The sequence below is a fragment of the Corvus moneduloides genome, chromosome 23 (assembly GCF_009650955.1).
Source record: "Corvus moneduloides isolate bCorMon1 chromosome 23, bCorMon1.pri, whole genome shotgun sequence".
Lineage (NCBI taxonomy): Eukaryota > Metazoa > Chordata > Aves > Passeriformes > Corvidae > Corvus > Corvus moneduloides.
The window spans coordinates 6,001,579-6,018,411 of NC_045498.1; the positions used below are offsets into that span (position 1 = coordinate 6,001,579).

At 42.0% G+C, this 16,833-nt stretch overlaps 2 protein-coding genes and 1 long non-coding RNA gene across 9 annotated transcripts; 1 reads left to right on the plus strand and 2 right to left on the minus strand.

Annotated features, from left to right (window-relative positions):
• Positions 1 to 295: 295 nt before the first annotated feature.
• On the minus strand, positions 296 to 10,940 carry SRSF10 (serine and arginine rich splicing factor 10). Of its 7 annotated transcripts, none has more exons than XM_032132321.1 (7): positions 10,710 to 10,938; positions 8,584 to 8,688; positions 6,760 to 6,863; positions 5,188 to 5,350; positions 4,845 to 4,895; positions 4,572 to 4,673; positions 296 to 1,516 (listed from the first exon to the last, which is right to left on the minus strand). In XM_032132321.1, exons 1-7 carry the CDS (start codon positions 10,772 to 10,774, stop codon positions 1,498 to 1,500), a joined length of 609 nt encoding a protein of 202 aa, XP_031988212.1. In that variant the 5' UTR covers positions 10,775 to 10,938; the 3' UTR covers positions 296 to 1,497. The 7 variants fall into 7 exon arrangements, with proteins under 7 accessions (XP_031988212.1, XP_031988211.1, XP_031988208.1 ...); XM_032132320.1 differs by having other exon boundaries at positions 4,845 to 4,898; XM_032132317.1 differs by having other exon boundaries at positions 296 to 4,673; positions 10,710 to 10,940.
• Positions 10,941 to 11,052: 112 nt separating this feature from the next.
• Positions 11,053 to 16,488, plus strand: LOC116455104. Its single transcript, XR_004244299.1, has 3 exons — positions 11,053 to 13,220; positions 13,429 to 13,552; positions 15,841 to 16,488. It is a non-coding gene; the product is annotated as an uncharacterized LOC116455104 (long non-coding RNA).
• Positions 14,675 to 16,784, minus strand: LOC116455103 (fatty acid-binding protein, liver-like). The gene is made up of 5 exons (XM_032132551.1): positions 16,713 to 16,784; positions 16,483 to 16,588; positions 15,434 to 15,606; positions 15,068 to 15,157; positions 14,675 to 14,787 (listed from the first exon to the last, which is right to left on the minus strand). The coding sequence occupies exons 1-5, from the start codon at positions 16,767 to 16,769 to the stop codon at positions 14,737 to 14,739; spliced, it is 477 nt and encodes a 158-aa protein (XP_031988442.1). The 5' UTR covers positions 16,770 to 16,784; the 3' UTR covers positions 14,675 to 14,736.
• Positions 16,785 to 16,833: the final 49 nt, after the last annotated feature.

Consider the following 16,833-nt stretch of genomic DNA (forward strand, 5'->3'; position numbering starts at 1 on the left):
GGAAACAAAACATTTAAATAAACTTTTTTTTTTTTTACCCCCTAAAAGCATCTCTTTGTTTTCAGATGGAAACGGAAAAGTGGGATGACCTCATTTTGGCAGCTCACTTCCCAAGGGAGGTTTCTTTAGCTGCAGCCTTCAGGCCTTTCCAGTGGTTTGGGAACACAGGGCTTGAGAATTAACACTAATTAAGTTCCTGACAAAACCAAAAGCTGGTGAGGCTGGGAGGCAGCACTTGGGGCTCTGTCTCCCACAGACTACGGCTGGATTAATTAAGTCAGAAGGTGCTCTCAAGTTATAGTCAAAACTTGTACATTTTATTCCCAATTCACAGGGTTATTTGCACAGATGGAACACAAAACTCAAGAAGAAAGGATGTGGATGAATAAAACATCAGCATCTCTGATCAAACACACTACAGGGTACAGAGTCTTCCCTTCCTACAATAGTCTCAGCAGCAAGAGCATCGTAGACGAATATTATAGCAATGGACTACAGACTTTTTAAAGCAAGTTACAAGATAAAACGGAGAAAACCAGCAATTCTTAATGGGTGATTATGTCCTAAAAATGTGTCAATTTTATCCCTTTGTACTTCAAAATGTTCATCTGCACCATCCCTGCCAAGACCCAAGCAGCAGTGCTGTGCATGGCTCCACTGCCCTTCTCTGAGCACACCCCGAGCTGTCACCCCAGACTCAACAGTCAGGGAAAAAAGCTCTTGTCCAAGCAGAGCGCTCAAAATAACATTGAAACCAAAAGATTCCACTTCGAATAAAACCATGATACTGTACATTAAACATCTTGATAAGACATAGAAAGGATAACATTGAGCTTTCAGAGACCAGGCTATCAGAGTCCCTAATTAAACACCCAGCTACTTAACCACTAAATTGAAGATTTTTAATTACCAGTTGGGTGCATGGACTTTAGGTGAAAAAGAAGTTCCAATAGAGCCTTCTATGACTGCTGACACCAATCGATTCGCTGCAGATATTTTGGAGCACAGCCATTACTTTCAGCAGAATTATATTTTTTTTTACACACTACTTCAATTCTACAAATTTTGCAGGAATGACAAAATCTACTTTTACCACAGAAAAACGTAATTCCCACCATTCTTGAGACTCCAAAAGAAAGAGGCCTAGACATGATCTTTTGTAGCCTGCAATGTTCTTGCATTCCAGCTGTGCATAACCTGCAGGAAGCTTGCACAAGACAGGCTCCTGCTTTTTTTAGGGCAGGACTGGGATACCTGCATCAAGGAAGGGAGATGTTATCTAGATGGGCTGTGGCTTGACTTGCATGAATGCATAAACATTCCCTGTCCTTTTGGCCACATCCTGCTAACTCGTCCCCAACTGAAAGGCCCACAGAACAGCTTCTTCACAATTTTTCCATGGGAGCAAGAACTAGGACAACATCTTTATTCATGCACTCTTGAAACATCGTGGGTTTGTGTTCGGCTTTTCTGGCTTGTTCATATACACAAGTCAAGTCAAAGTTTAGTCCTACCTCTGGGAGAGAAAGAAAGAACCATCAGAACTGGCAGACACTACATTATACTTGCAATGATCTGGCTTTTCAAAACAAAAATTAAACTGTGCTATACATAAATGCTGAGGCACACAATATAAGGACATGCTGACACAACAGTTAAGGAATTGTTACTGTTACTCTGCACTCTCCAATCAGCCCCCCTGCCTGGGCACGGAGATTTCTCCTCCCTCCTCCCACCCTTCCAGCTCCAATTCCAGCTGGACCAGCACCACCGTTAACCACAGCAATCCCTGCAGGTCCCTGACACAATCACAGCCACGCTCTCCCCACCACTCGGGCACGAGGACCCCTTTGAAGCAGGATTTAGTCATGAAGACTATATCTATTTCTCTCTCTCTATATATAGATATAACGCTGGAAATGGTGGCGGTTTCTGCTGTTAGAAGCAGAAATAATCACAGCTCAACTTACAAAGGGTGACAGTGGGTTTATCAAAGCAATTACAGAGGATTTTTGTCTTTCAGGGCAGAACCTCCAGCTGGGCACACTACCAGTGCCAGGAGGCAGCTCCATCCCTGTTGCCACCTCCCACAGGACCACTGCTGGCACCAGTTTTGATATGGCAATTATAAATTGATATGGTGATACTGTGCATTTGATTTTGTATGAACCTTCAGTTGTTGCTTTAAAGTAGTTTCATGACCTGGCTAATAATATCTGAATTATAACCTATGGGGCAAGCCCATCCAGCAATAACTAAAGTTAATGGCAAAGAAAATTCAATATATTAGACTACCACTTAATGCTTAGCATTCTCAGTTTGTCTTGTACCCTTTCAAAAATGTGAAGTGACATTTATTCAGACACTAAATGAAAAATTCCTGCCTTTACTGAAATACCATAGTAAGGATTTTACTCCATAAGGGATGCATAGCTCTACTCCTAACCATGCTCTGGAGTCAAATTCTAAAGCTACAATAATTCCAGTGGATCAGTATTTCCTTCATTTTTTTATTACAGCATGTTTGCTAAATTTACAGCAAGCAGAAAATAAGCTGGGTCTTTAGTTATTTTGATCAAAACATCGATGTTTTAAAGGTAGTACACAATATTTGTTAAAAAGAACATATAAAAATACCTTTTTAGAAGCCTCTATAAGAAAGGAAATACAAAGTTTAATCCCACAACTTTCCTCTGCTAGAGCTGCACGCTACTGCTACAGTTTTAAATAGACTTTTTGCTGTTTTTAAACTATACATCCAGGAAAGTCTACAAAATTAAAGGAACGTGCATATAAATGATTGCATAGCAGAACATGAACATTAACTGCAAACAGTAAAGAAAAAGTTAGAAATACTATCAAATGTACAAAGGTTCTAGGATCAACCCCTAAGCACGTTCCGCTGACCATATCCCAAAGCCATCTGCGCTTCTTTAAAGGCCCTGCTGAAACACTGAACCCAAACCCTAAAACATTTCTCTAAAAAGGAACTTTTGGAAATCAATGTCTTTATATGCTACAGACATCAGACAGTGAGGAACACTTAAGTGTTTGATGGTGGCTTTTGAAAGTAAAGAGGAATAAAAACAATGCCAAAAGCCATTTTCATAACAAAGGATCTTGCCTTCTAGAGAAACACTGGTAAGATTACACACTGGGTTTGTTATTTTTCACATTCAATTTTCTAAATATACTGTATTAGTGATAAACTACATAACTAGAGATGCAGCTCTTGTTCATACCCAACTTCAAACATTTGTTCTGAAGGAAAACGAAATCTTGTAACCAAACCACTATCCATTCTGAGGAAGGAGTGATTCAGACTTGCTTGACCAACTGCTTTTTTGCTGTGTAAAAAGCAAGCCTGGTAACCCAGGGAGATGGCTACGGTTTGATACCTATGAATACACCAACTAACCACAGGAGTCATTGGCATAAAAGTTTAGTTCTTATATACTGTACACACACAACTCGAAACAATCTACTTGTATCTAACAGCAGGAAAACTAAGCAACTTTATGGTTAACTGCTCACTAAAATTTAGAATAGATACAAAAAACTGCATAAAATGTACACACAACCTAATATTTAGTTGCTCTGCCGTTTGCTGAAATCTGAATTTAGATTTTCCATTTCAAGGTGGGTTTTGCCCTCACACCTTCAGCACTAGCAGCCAGGGCAGAGGCAGTGAAGCCTCCATCCCGATGGGTCACGACACTGCACAGTCTCTGAGCAAGCTTCAAGACCAACTCTCTCCCCATGTCGTACATGCAAGGTCAGTACCATCTCTCCAGAGAGCAGGGTAAAGAGAAATCTCCCAAATTTCTCTCCACAGAGCTCCACCTGCCAACCTGCTGGTGGGCACGGAGAACACTGAAACCTGCCCTGGAGCCATGGAAACAAACTGCCAGTCTGATTTCCCAGCAGCCAGTGTTGCACTACAGCTGTCCAGTTTTCCTTTTTTCTCACAAAGTTTAGCTGTTTAAACAGCTGGTTTAACTGTCCAGCACAAACTGGTACCAATTTCTCTATGGGTGTGACATTTGTAAAAGGACAATGTTGCAAGTTACGATCAATCAAGTCATCACCAAATATCTAAGCATTAAAAATGCAAATCTTTACAAAAATATACATAGAGACACCACAACCAAATCAGTAGCTGCCCATGACATTTAACCAATTGGACAATCTCTCTCCCTCTCTCTCTCTCTGTGGCTTCTCAACACTGTTGTAATTTTAACCATTGTCGGCTACAGGGAAAACTGACAAAGAAAATATTTTTTAGCACTGTTGCAACATCATATTCCTGATAATTTAAGTAAACTGAACTGTGTGTAAATGAATCTTACATGCCTAAACCAACATGGATACACTGTTAGTGGCCACTGGACTTGGGACTAGTCCAAGACCTCGATCTGGATTTTGACCTAGATCTAGAATGTGATCTTGACTGTGATTTGGATCTAGCTGGTTCTTTTTTTCTCGACTCCTTCTCATATCTTGAGCTGGACTTATAGTGTGTTTTAGAATCTGTTTTAGAGGTGCCTCTAGATTTGGTGTGAGATGCAGACCTAGACCGTGATTTAGCCTTCATTTCTTTCTTGGGCTGTGACTTGGATCGTGATCTTGAATTGGACTTAGATCTTGAAAAAGATCGATTGCGGTGTTTGAACCTATCAGAATAAAGGGGAGAGAGGAGATTTGAATGTAAAAACACTATTCTTAGACATCTAGTACATTAAAAATTGTTTACCGTTTTTGCAGGAGAAACTTTTTTTTAAACCTATAGTTAAAGGAATACAGTGATCTAGTTTGCAATTCAAAGGGTGTAAAAAGTGTTTTACCTATCATTGTCCGAATGGCTTCTGCTACGACGAGGTCTTCCAGTAGGTCTACTGCTAAAAAGGTACATCAGAAAGAGTAAACGGTGACAAATCCCTATGTAAATGTACAAATACTTAATACATTATCTTTTCAAGCTGTGCATTTGCTTTCAGTTATTCTCCAATGCAACACAGAATCGTTTCATTCACTACTCCTGATCAGATGCAGCATGCAAGGTATGCAACTCCCAGCGGTTACTCCCACGACAGAAAAAAAAAGATTATTCAAAACTGTAACAATTAAATAGTCAGCGTGGTGTCTCTGTGCTGTGCAGTTGAGGCCAACCCCACACACTACACTTACTTTCTGGGACTATAGGATCTTCTATAGCTGTAATCAAAGGAGCGACTCCTCGACCGTCTCCGCTCGTAACTGCGACTCCGAGACCGCCTGTATCTGTCATAGTCATCGTAACGAGAAGAACTGTACAGGTTTCTCCCTTCCTTGGCTTTCATTTGGTTTGGTGCTGTAAAAATAGCAATATTTGCAAGTGAAAAAGATGCCCTACTTTTCCCCCTCAAGGTCCAAGCCATGTATTTGGTGCTGAGCAGAAAGGCTCACTCATGATTTGATGTTTATGAAGGGACAGGTGAGAGGCTGCTCTGTGCCACTTGTTTTGTGCTGCTTTAGCCACTGGACACAAATTAATGTAGCCTGGGGGGTATTATAAATCTAGGAAGCAAAACAAACAAAAAAATCCCCTCAAAACCAGTCAGAAAGGACTAATGCTCCATAAAACCAGAACACAGAGCTGGTCAAACTGATTTCAGGCCAGCTGGAAACTGGTAGGACAGGTCAGACCCATGACTGACACACTGTGACATTCCTGAATTTACCCAATGAGTGAAAGCTAATTGAACACTTTTTCCTGACTGCACAGCACCATCACCACACCTGATCCACAGCTGTCTTTAATGATTAAAGGCCCATCTTACACAGAGGCTTCAGTGGATGCCACACAAAGAGAAGTCTGATTCTAAAAGGAACCCCCCATTAAAACAATTCACTTTTACTCTGCAGCTTAAAGTAATTAAAAATGAATGAACCTATTAGTCTTCCACAGTATTTCCTCTATCCTTTCTCTGTATCAAATTCAACCCCAAAGAACATCCTCTTAAGTATTTTAAACAGACTACGCTGTAACAAACACCCTCTGTACTAAATGGCTTCAATTTTTTATGTTTTAAGTGCTGCTTGCAACACACTAAGGTGGATTTAGTTAATTTTGTTCAGAAACTTATTAAAAATTCCAATGTTTATATACAGGACAGAAACTTGTCCTTCGGAGTGCAGAATTTCCACTGACTCCATTAAAGTTAATTGTGAGTACTTGAGGGAAAACTGGACAGTCAGGTTGTTCCTCTGAGAGCTGTAACTAAAGACCTTTAAGGCACTTTTATTTGCAGGCATAACATGAGTATTACAGTTCTGGTTTAGACCAACAGGTTTGTACCAGGTTTACAAATCTCTATCTCCCTGCAAATTAAGACTATGCACACAAATAACAGATTTCAAAGACCTAAGTTCTCTTTCCAATTATCTGTTCAGAAAATACAAATTCTGCTCCACCTTGAATTGAGATACCTTGAAATTGACTTTTATCCTGAAGCCAAATGAAAATGAAGACATTACCTCAATCCTGGAGATCACACAGAGCTGCACAGAAAGCTCCAAAGAATGACTGTGGTGACTGTCATACTTAGTTATCCATTTATAATTAAAACGAGTCATTAACAGTTACTGGATAAAAGGCAGAACATCCACATGCTATTTATATAAAATAAGAACATATCACAACAATTAGCACCACGTGCAGCGTTGTGTGGTGCTGAAATTCAGGCTAAATTCAGGGTGTGATAAAATTCAGGCACTTACTCTTGCGATCCCCCTGTGCAAACTGGATTTCTATTTGCCGACCACAAATCCACTTTCGATCCAAATTATGGAGAGCATCTTCTGCATCACGGACATCTTCAAATGTGGGGAGTGTTAAGGTACTTGGGAATTTGAGCAGTTTAACAGATTTGGTATTTAAAATAAAAATGAAAATTTTCAAGTTATTTTCTCATTTTACAGCCATGTTTTAAGTTCTTTTGTCATGCTACTCTACACGCTATGGAATTTTTTTTTTAATTAACCACCAGCTATCTCAGAACTCCTGTAATAAAATTAAAATCTTGTAATATGACCATGAATTTATCCATCAGCAAGCAGTTGCTATGTGATACTCTTAAATTATTTTCTTCTCCCACTTGTACTTATGCAAAGAAAACAGAGGTATCCTTTCAAAATACACTTATTAATGGTCATTTAGTTCTCTCCACTGCATTGAGTTTATTAAAATTAAGCCCTAGTTCTTAAATTATGTTGGACATACCAACAGTAAATATTAACTATTAACTTTAGAATTATAATAAAGCTTTCCTTTTTTTTTTTTTTTAACAACTGATTTTAAGTTTAACTTATGCCATGTCACAGCCCTGTCTGCAGAGCTTCCCCAGCGTGAGAGAAGAGCAGACACAGCGAGCCCTGCACTGGCACTCAGGGCCAAGCTACAGTGACAGACATTCATTTCAATGCTGGAATTTACACCCCTACTTCCAGCTTTTGGGACCCAAAAACATGAGTTGCCTTTCCCCTCCAGACCACTCATTTCTCAGCAGCATCATCTCTGCAGGAGAGAAACTTCCATGTTGCAGCATCTCCCTCAAAACCCCAGACCGAATGTGATTTCATTCAGACCACAGTTACAGTAGCACTCACAAGAGAAATATTACAGGTTTTGTCAATGGACTAAACCAGAATAATTCATCAAATTACTGCTTACATGACAGACAGAAGAAAAACTGTTATTCTGTAGGATACATCAGGTATGACTCCTTTAATCTTGGCCACCATTCAACTTCATCTTGACCTTTAACTCTTTAAGTGCTTGTCAGAAGGACTTGTCATGAGATGCTTGGCCAAAAATGACAGATGGCTTTATCTTTTACTTTGAAAAACAACCTTTTCCCCCTTTTGTAGATAAAGCGAAGCTTTGTCTCCCATTATGGCTTGTCCTTCTTCCAGCTTTTCTTTATTTTTTCTTTTCCCAAACTCTCCCTTCTCTTCAAGCCTGATCCTTAAGAGGTCTTTGGCTTGTCTACTTGCCTTAATTGTTGAACTCTACTCTAAAGGTTCTTTCATGCTTTCTCTTTGGGGTCGCCATTACTGTACAGCTTTACATTCTGAGGCAACAACAGAGGACAGCAAATTAGGGGACAATATTAAAGAAAGAAGTTCACCTCATTTTTTACACAATCTGATTTTGATCAAGTGATTCCAGTTTCCATTTGTTAAATTAACAATGAATAGCAGCCACATTTTGCTAAGCACAACTTTACTTACACACCAGTGATAATAAAAACGTGCTAGACAATTTTGAGTCAGTGATAAATTTTCATTTAAATCATAAGAGTATTAATTTCAGTGACATAAGCAAGCTTTTATATTACTGGACTTAAGTTTTGCAAAAAAGGCAAAGAACAATTGAGAGAAGTTAATCTTCAAAAATAACGAAACACCACGACATAAGTAAGACACTTATTAGATACAACACAAAAGTAAACTGCTTTTTCATTTAGATTGGTTACCTCTTACACAAACTTGAATTTCAAACTTCAACACCCCTCACTAATGAGCCATCTGAAGAAAGGATATTGAACATAGGCAAATCCTCTGGGACGGCGAGTGTAGAAGTCAAGTGGAACGTAAACATCAACTATAGGCCCATAACGACCAAACTCACGGCGCAAGTCTTCAGACCTGGAACACCACAAACACCTGATATGGTTTTCTCACTGGTTAAGGTGTTAAAAAACATCCACCAAAATAAAATAAAACAACAAAACCAAGTCAAATCTACAATTAGCATGACCACCCCCCAGTTTTGGAAGCATTTGGTGGAGGATGAAAGTAGCAAAACACTTTTTGGGGAAAAAAGTGTTTGGGCAGTTCACTGTTGGCAGCACACGGAGCTTTTCTGAAACACTCAAGACTCAGGATGCTCAAGATACACCCTGGCAGTTTGAAACAAGCCTTCAGCATAACTCCAGCACAAAAATGTAAACTGAGAAGTGATACACATCAGTTCATTCAATGCAGCCAAGGTTGGCAGAAAGTGAAAGAAAGGATTGGTAAGAATTATTATTGTTATTATTATTCATGTAACTCGACAGTCATTTTGCAACATGCAAACATCCATTATGAGATCCAAATAAACATTATGAGAACAAACCAGTCACCCAAACCCATTTCCATAAAATAATCAATACTTACAACCACATCAAATAGAACAGATCTCGAGTGAGCAGCCACTCATGCCCTCGGGATAGTTTTTCCAAAGAGTTGGCTTTAGAGAGCTGAGACAAAACTGTTCAGCTGCAACTACCCCTGACCAACACCCTCTCCTCAACAGAGCTTTCTTACTCACATCAGCTCCTCACACTCATTTTTGTGACATTTGAGGACAAAAACCTGCATGCGAAGATTGATCTAATACCACATCTAGGCAGTATGTAAAAGTCACTACTATTTTTTATATTTTTACATTTCTCTCGCATCAGTTGGGAAACAAATCTCCACACAGTCAGTGCTGGCAAAAGGGAACTACAACCAGCATGGAGATCCCACAATGAAACCACCTCCAAGAGCCCTTTAAGGTGAAGCTTCAACAGGATCCACATTATTGTAAAGAATTTGGAAGTAATCGTCCTCAGCTGTTCTTAGAGTAAAATTAATTATTGGAAAAATGAAAAAATTAATGGAAAAAATAGAAAAGTTTAATTTCAAGTTACTTATCACAATGCTCTTAATCCATTCCATTGTGCCCACACTACTGCTGCTTGCTGAACAACTTTGGTCCAAGTAGCCCAGGAAGAGTTGGAAAACTTACATTTAATAGGACTAGACCTTACAGGGATCTCCGTACAAATTCTACACACAAACAACAACACAGGAGTGCTCTGACAAACGCATCCTGTGCCAACGATGCTCAGTAAGTGTTCCACAGCTGATAACAAACCAAAGGTGCTTGTTAACCACTAAAGGTGTTTGTCACTAAGCTGCCGAAGTGAAATGAGGAAAACCAGCAGTTCACTAAAAACATATAAAGAATAAATAAGAACCTGTGCAATACTCCGTTTTTGTTCTTTTAATTCCCTAGGAGGAGTTCTCTCACCACACACGTTTAGTCCTTACGGGCTCTCGGTATAACACGGTTATAACGGAGAACAAGCATCGCTTCCCCCGATTCCGTACTGAGCGTCCTGAGAGGCCCCGGTACATAACAACTGCCGCACCAACATTCCACCTGAACTGGCAGCAGCTCCCACACTAACGGGACCGGCTACGCCAGGAATTTTGGGCACAAATGCTCTATTTTCTCCCATCTAGCAGCAATACTGCATTTCCCAAGGAGCATTCCAAACTCCAGCGGCTGTCCAGCATCGCCCCGGGCACACATCCCGCCCGGATCTCCCGCTGGACACACTCAAAGGCGGCTGCGGGGAGTTTCACTTTGTTGCGGCCCAGCTTTGTTCTTTCTGGACGCTGTTTGGAAACGGATCCGCGTGGAGAGGCGGGGAACGAGCAACATCGCGAGGAGCGGAGGAAAATGGAAGGCAGGGCAAGGATAAGGGAGAGCGGAGAGAGGGAGAAGGCGAAGCGGAGGAAGGGAGCACGCCGGGCTCGCCCTCTTCCCTCCCTCGGCTGCGGGGGGACCCCCGCGCCCGCGGCCTAGCGAGCCCGCCAAAGCCTGCGCGAGCCCCCGCTCCACCCCCACTCACCGGGTGTCGTCGGCCACGTTCCGCACGAAGAGCGAGGTGTTGGGGGGCCGCAGGTAGCGGGACATGTCGATGGCGCTGGGAAAGAAGGAAGGAAGGAAGGAAGGAAGGAAGGAAGGAAGGAAGGAAGGAAGGAAGGAGGGAGGGAAGGAGCGAGCGCGGCCCGGGCGCGGCGGGAGCGGCTGAGGCGACCCTGGGGGAGCTGCACCGCCCGCCCGCGCGCCGCCTCTCGCGAGACTTCCCGCGGGGCTTCCGGCGAGAGCGAAACGCGGCGCCAAAACCCTGCCCCGGCTCGGCAGCGCGCATGCGCCCCGGCCCCGCGCGGGGGCGCCCGGGCCCTCCGGCGCGCGCCGCGCACGCGCGCTGCTCCCCGCCCGCGGCCGCGGGGCCTCGCTTTTCCCGCCGAAACAGAGGGGAGGGGAGCGCGCGCGGGGCAAGATGGCGGCCGCGCCCCCGCCGTGAGGGGACGGCGCGCTCCTGCTTCGCGCAGCCGCCTCAGGCCGCCCTGGCTCCCTCCTGTACTCTCCTGCGCAGCCAACTGACACGGCCTCCGGCTATACCGCCCTTCCTGAGGCTCGGGGGATCGCTGTCGTGTGGCCTTGTTGTTGCAAAATGCGGAGTATGTAGAAATTTTATTGAGAAACTATGTGCTTTGATGTTTGGCGTTTTTCTGCTTTCAAGCCTAATCAACAAGAAGGGAGATGTATAACCCGTGGAACAACAGCCAACAAGCTCTGAGTGATGTCCCTGTGTTAGAAAAACAAGTTGTTGATAGAACTGCCTTTGTTAAGGTTTAGGGCTGGACACGCTTTGATGATCTCAGATCTAGGGGGAGATTAACAAAAAAAAAGTATGCCCACTGATAAAGGATGCAAAGAATGCAGAATTTATGGGCCATCTGGCAAGGACTCCCAAGATAAGGAAGAAACTAAAAAATCCAACTCAGCAACTGTGCTGGAATGATCTCCAACTGGGTAACATGTAATTTTACATTTTACATCTGCAGGGGCAGGTCATGACCACCAACCCACAGACCACTGACCCAAAAGGAGAGAAAGACTGAGAACGGGACTAATTAGCATGAGAAACAACAGAATAATTAACCAAGAGGGGCTAGAATACTAATTCAGAACTATGTAACTTGTAGCCAAGGAACACGAATTCCTTTGTTTGCTAACTTGTAAATAGTAATAAATTTTGATAGTTGGTGTGCTCAATTTGTGGGATCCCACAGGGCCCCCAACTGTGCAACTCTGAAATAAATGACCAGTGTCTCTCTGGAGTGTGTAACTATTGTTGCACACGGAGTAATTAATCCAATTTTTGTGGAGAACACCATTACCCATGTGGAGCCCCGGGAGTTTTCTTCGCACTGTTTGCACAGGACCAACCCTTTCCATTAAAGCCATTTGTGTGATGAAAACAATGCAGTTGGTGGGTGGAGAGATTATTTCTTACCACAGTCATGTGTGACTCACATAAAGGTGGATAAGAGGCAGATCTGTGACCCAACAGTCACAGGGTTTGATGAAGAGTTCAATGAACGGTGTCTGCATTTTCATGTGAGGGATTTTCAGCAGACTCCTGCAGGGACAGAAAGACTTGGAGCTGATGCAGCCCTGGTGTCTGCCACCAGTGTATTTTCATATTTATTTTTAATATTCATGAATGAAAACTGGTGGGAGGACATTGCTGTTCATATCTTGGCAATCTCACACTAAGAATTGCCTGATTTTTGCAGGTTTTGAATGACAGATGATTCAAGTTTGAATGGCGGATGAAGTTCAGTCACACAGGAGATGTGCAGCCATGTACACTTCAAAAAAAAAGGAATTTCTGTGGTTGTATGTTCAGTGGTCTGTGTGCAGGACTCGGCAGAGAAGGGATTGGGTCTCTGACCATGTTCTTTGAATTTAATATTTACAGTTAACATTTTTCTGTATGCATGCAGCAGGTTGAGTTGTTACCTTGTGCGATATAAACACAGATCTGCTTAGACAAATCATTAGAAGAACACAAAAAACAAATGAAGAAAGCACATTAGAGACTGGAGTTGTGGTGGGAGTGCTTGGCACAAAGAAAAAAGGAAAAAAAAAAATTCGTCTGTGGACATTCTGAAAACAGTGGATTTACCAAAGAGTGGACTTTGGTGGTGGAAAGAAATCCATGCTGCCAGGATTACCCTTTCAGAGCTTGTCAGATTGGGAATCAAAGCTTTGAACAAGATCCAAATTAGATTATTAATATTCCAATAGCGTCCTTCACAGAAAGATTCACTTGTTTTTGTGGAATAGTGGATCCAGAGCTATCATCCCAACCTGCTACACCACCTAGGAATGATAATTCCTTCGGGCCCTGGGACACGGATCTCAGTTTGTCAAAATCCTTCAGGTTTGCCTGCGTATTTCACCTCAATCTGGGATGCCCTGTGGCAGAAGGATACTGCCAGAAGGATGGGAAAGATTGGCACCATTGCTGGAAACATGAAATCACTGCAGTTGTGAAGAAAGCCAGGTGAATTGTTCTTTTAAGAATTTTTTAGAATTTTAGCCGTTAAAATGGTTTAGCATGAGTTTAAGTTCTTAGTAAGAATCCTGTGCTTTTAGTGGGTAGTATCTACAACAATAATTTTGTAACAGCCTTAAATGAGTAATGAATGGTCTCTGCCTTGGTTTAGAAATAAACCTGAACTGTCGTGCGTCTTCCATCCTCCAATTTGCAGGTACAGCATTTGATCATTGAAGACCTGCAGCATTCTGTGAATTGCCTGCTGGAAAACCACATCATGTGTTTGGTTTCAAGGTGTATTTGCAGCAGTTACCCAGCAACTTCCAGAGAGAAGGGGGGTGAGTTCTTGGATGGCTTTTTGCAGTACCAGTGCTTTAAAGTAGCCTCCTCCTCCTCCCTGCATTTTACCATCCCCGATTTCTGTGTGGTTGATCTTATTTCTGTGTAACTCACATGGAATTTAATTCTGGCTGCAGGAGTGTGCTTGGCATTAGAGCTGCCTGGGAAGCAAAATGAACACAATGATCCTTTATGCCAGTGAAACTCCCCCTGGGAACAGCCTTATCTCAGAATAAGAATACACTTCCCAAATTGCTTGTATCACACTGTAAGTGTTATTAACTAAAACACAACCTCTCCCTTCACAAACTGCTCTTCTAGCATGGGGAGATGTAAACTCAGCACTCTTCACTGGGATGAAACCTCTCCATGAGGATTTTAAATGGCATGATCAGTCCAGTAGCTTTGTTCATGAAGGTCTTGCATCCCAAACCAATTCTAACAAATCTGCAGTGACTTAAATAAGCATGAAATGGGGTTGCTGATATAATAGTAGGATCTGATCAGCAGAGAAATGGTTCTAGGCACAGCTCCTGTGTGTTTACACTTCAGTAGAGACACACAATCTGAACAGTCTGGTTTGCTTGAGCTTCACAAACTTGGGCCATGACAAGACATTGGGAGTTAATTGCGAATTGGAAGAATGTTTCATTTCCTTTGCTTCTGTGGTGCCTCTTAACTGTACTGGTGTGTAATTCAGTTTAAGGACAGCCATCCCTGTTGTTAATGACTGGTAAGTACTTCGTAGCTGCTAAAATACTGCTGTTTCTATTCCTGGGGCATGTGGTACAGATCAGCTCAACAAATGCCTGATTGTTCTCTGCTGGGCTTTGGTTAACGACTAAAACTTTATAAGACACAGGAATTAAAGCTGAGTGTGTTCAGTCTGTGTGTAAGAAACCAAGAAGCATTTCTGTAGCTTTTGGCTGCTCCCAAGGATTATTGTGGTGAAGTGGAACAATGTGGTTTATGTCCAGGTTGGGTTGTCTGCGAGGCAAATTTCTGTCACTGAGGACAGAAGGGAAAACACAGTCCTGTAATAAGGGGAAGTGCTGTGTGAAAGGAGAGCAGAAATAATCATTATTTCCTGTACTGTTTGTTCAGATAAAACAAAGATCACACCTTGTGGAAAGTGCACTTTATTTTAGGTATGTCAAGGTGTCACAGAGAAGGGGATCTGTCCTTAGACTTTCTTGCCTCTTCTGACAAGCGTCACTCCACCGTATGTTATAGTCTGTGGAAGACAAATACACATTTAAAACTTGAGGAAATCCATAGCTAAGTGGCAGAAGTGTCTGTAATTCATGTACAAATCCATCCTACTCCACAAGAACAGACATTCACAGTACCTGCCTGTAAATATATGTACAACATTTGCAAGGAGGAAAAGTTGGAGTTGGCTGTGCTCCTTGAAGCAGTGTTTATCCACAGGGACGCTTTGCAGACGCTAAGAGCTAATCAACATTTTTTTCTTCAGCATTTTTCTGCAAGTGCCCTTATTTTCCAGCACTTACCTCCACCATTTCGTTTCCTTTAATTTCCTGCTCGTGAGAGAATTTGTCTGATTTGCACACCAGCTTCCCGCTGACCAAGTTCACAGTGCACTGTTGGAACATTTTAAAAATGTTTTTAAAAATTTAGATTTTGGCATTCAACTTGAGTAAGTAGAGAACTAATATAAATTACAAAGATGTTTCATAATGACAGCTGCTGATTTAAACTGGAGAGCACAGCATTTGAACAGGAGTTTTTAGAGACATTTCTGTTTGTTGAAGCGATAGAAATGTTTGCAAATGGAAATGGTACAAACAAGTTCCACTCACGCACAAACTGAGGTTTAGGGATAAATAAAGAGATACCCCATTCTTGGAATGCTTTACCTTTAGCTTCCTGCCATCCATGGTGGTGATGTCAGCCTCTTTGCCAAGTGTAAACGAGTTAGTTACAGATTTGTTGGGTGTTTTGGATGTCACAACAAAGTCGTTGCCTTTTTGCTGTATTTCAACAACAGGCTTAATATCTTTGGCCAATTTGATAGTGTCATCTGGCAACCCTGTAAAAAGAGTTAAACAGGACTTTTTCTGTTAGGGAAATAGCAAATTCTTCTCTCCAACAAAGGCACAAAAGATCCAAACAAATACTGGAAGGTGATGTCCAAGTTAAAAACAAATCGTGTTTTGGATTCCTTACTTCTCTATGGGCTTTTTGCTCCATTCCTTCTAGCCTGGTTAGGTTTTGATATTATATTTGGTGATGTGTCAGATCATGCATTGTTTCTTTTCCTAAGGGCTGGCCATTTTCAACTGGAACTGAATTTTATTCTCCTGAATATCTCTTATATACTCTTAAAAACCTCAACGGGTTTGTTTTGTTGGCAAAGGTAAGTGCAGATTTATTGATGTAGCACCTGTTAAACCTCACAGATTGCACCTGATAATCACTCAGAGATTACCCACCAGCTATCACAGGTGCTAATCACTCAGAGATTACTGACTGTGTATCACACCTGATAATCACTGACAGATTACTGACCACTAATCACACGTGTTAATCATTCACAGATTACTGAGAGCGCTGGTGCTGCAGGAAGGGCCTCTGTACCAATAATTGGGAAGCTGAATGCATCATTGACAGCTTGTTTCTAGTTAAATAGAGTTACAAAATTACAAGTCAGTTAACACCACTTCATTTCTGGTATGACTCTTCATTCTTGAGGAGCTGTTCTAACATTAAACCAGGGGTTTGGGGGTTGTCCATAACCTTCCTACATCAATTTATACAATTTTCAGCTTCTTTTCACATCCAAATTAGATCGGGCAGATTTAACCACGCAGGGGAAGTTTGTCATAGAAATAAAAGGAAAAAACCCGTGGAAATACAGCAGGAAAAGCTGTGGTGCCATTGATTTGAGGAGGAAGCAGCCACTTACCCAGAGCCTTGAGAAAGGGCTCGAGGTTCTCCTGGGCGTAGATCTCCCAGGTGCCAGCGAACGCCATCGTGTGACAGAGTGAAGGCTCTCCCTGCTCATTGGGATGCTATTTATGGAAAGGGAAAGGCCAGCCCAAATTGTCAGATGGCTAATTATTAACTGGGAAGGAGCAATTATTAATCAGTTATTTGTTCTTAATGATCATAACCTCTCGTTCATGCTGCTCTTACCTTGAAAGTTGGGATGTTGCGTTTGTTGTGGGTTACTGACCTCGGGTAATTGTCCATCGTTGTTGGAAAGTGTTGTAGTGCAGCTTCATTTGTTTGCTTTTTGTTCACGGCTTGTGTTTAA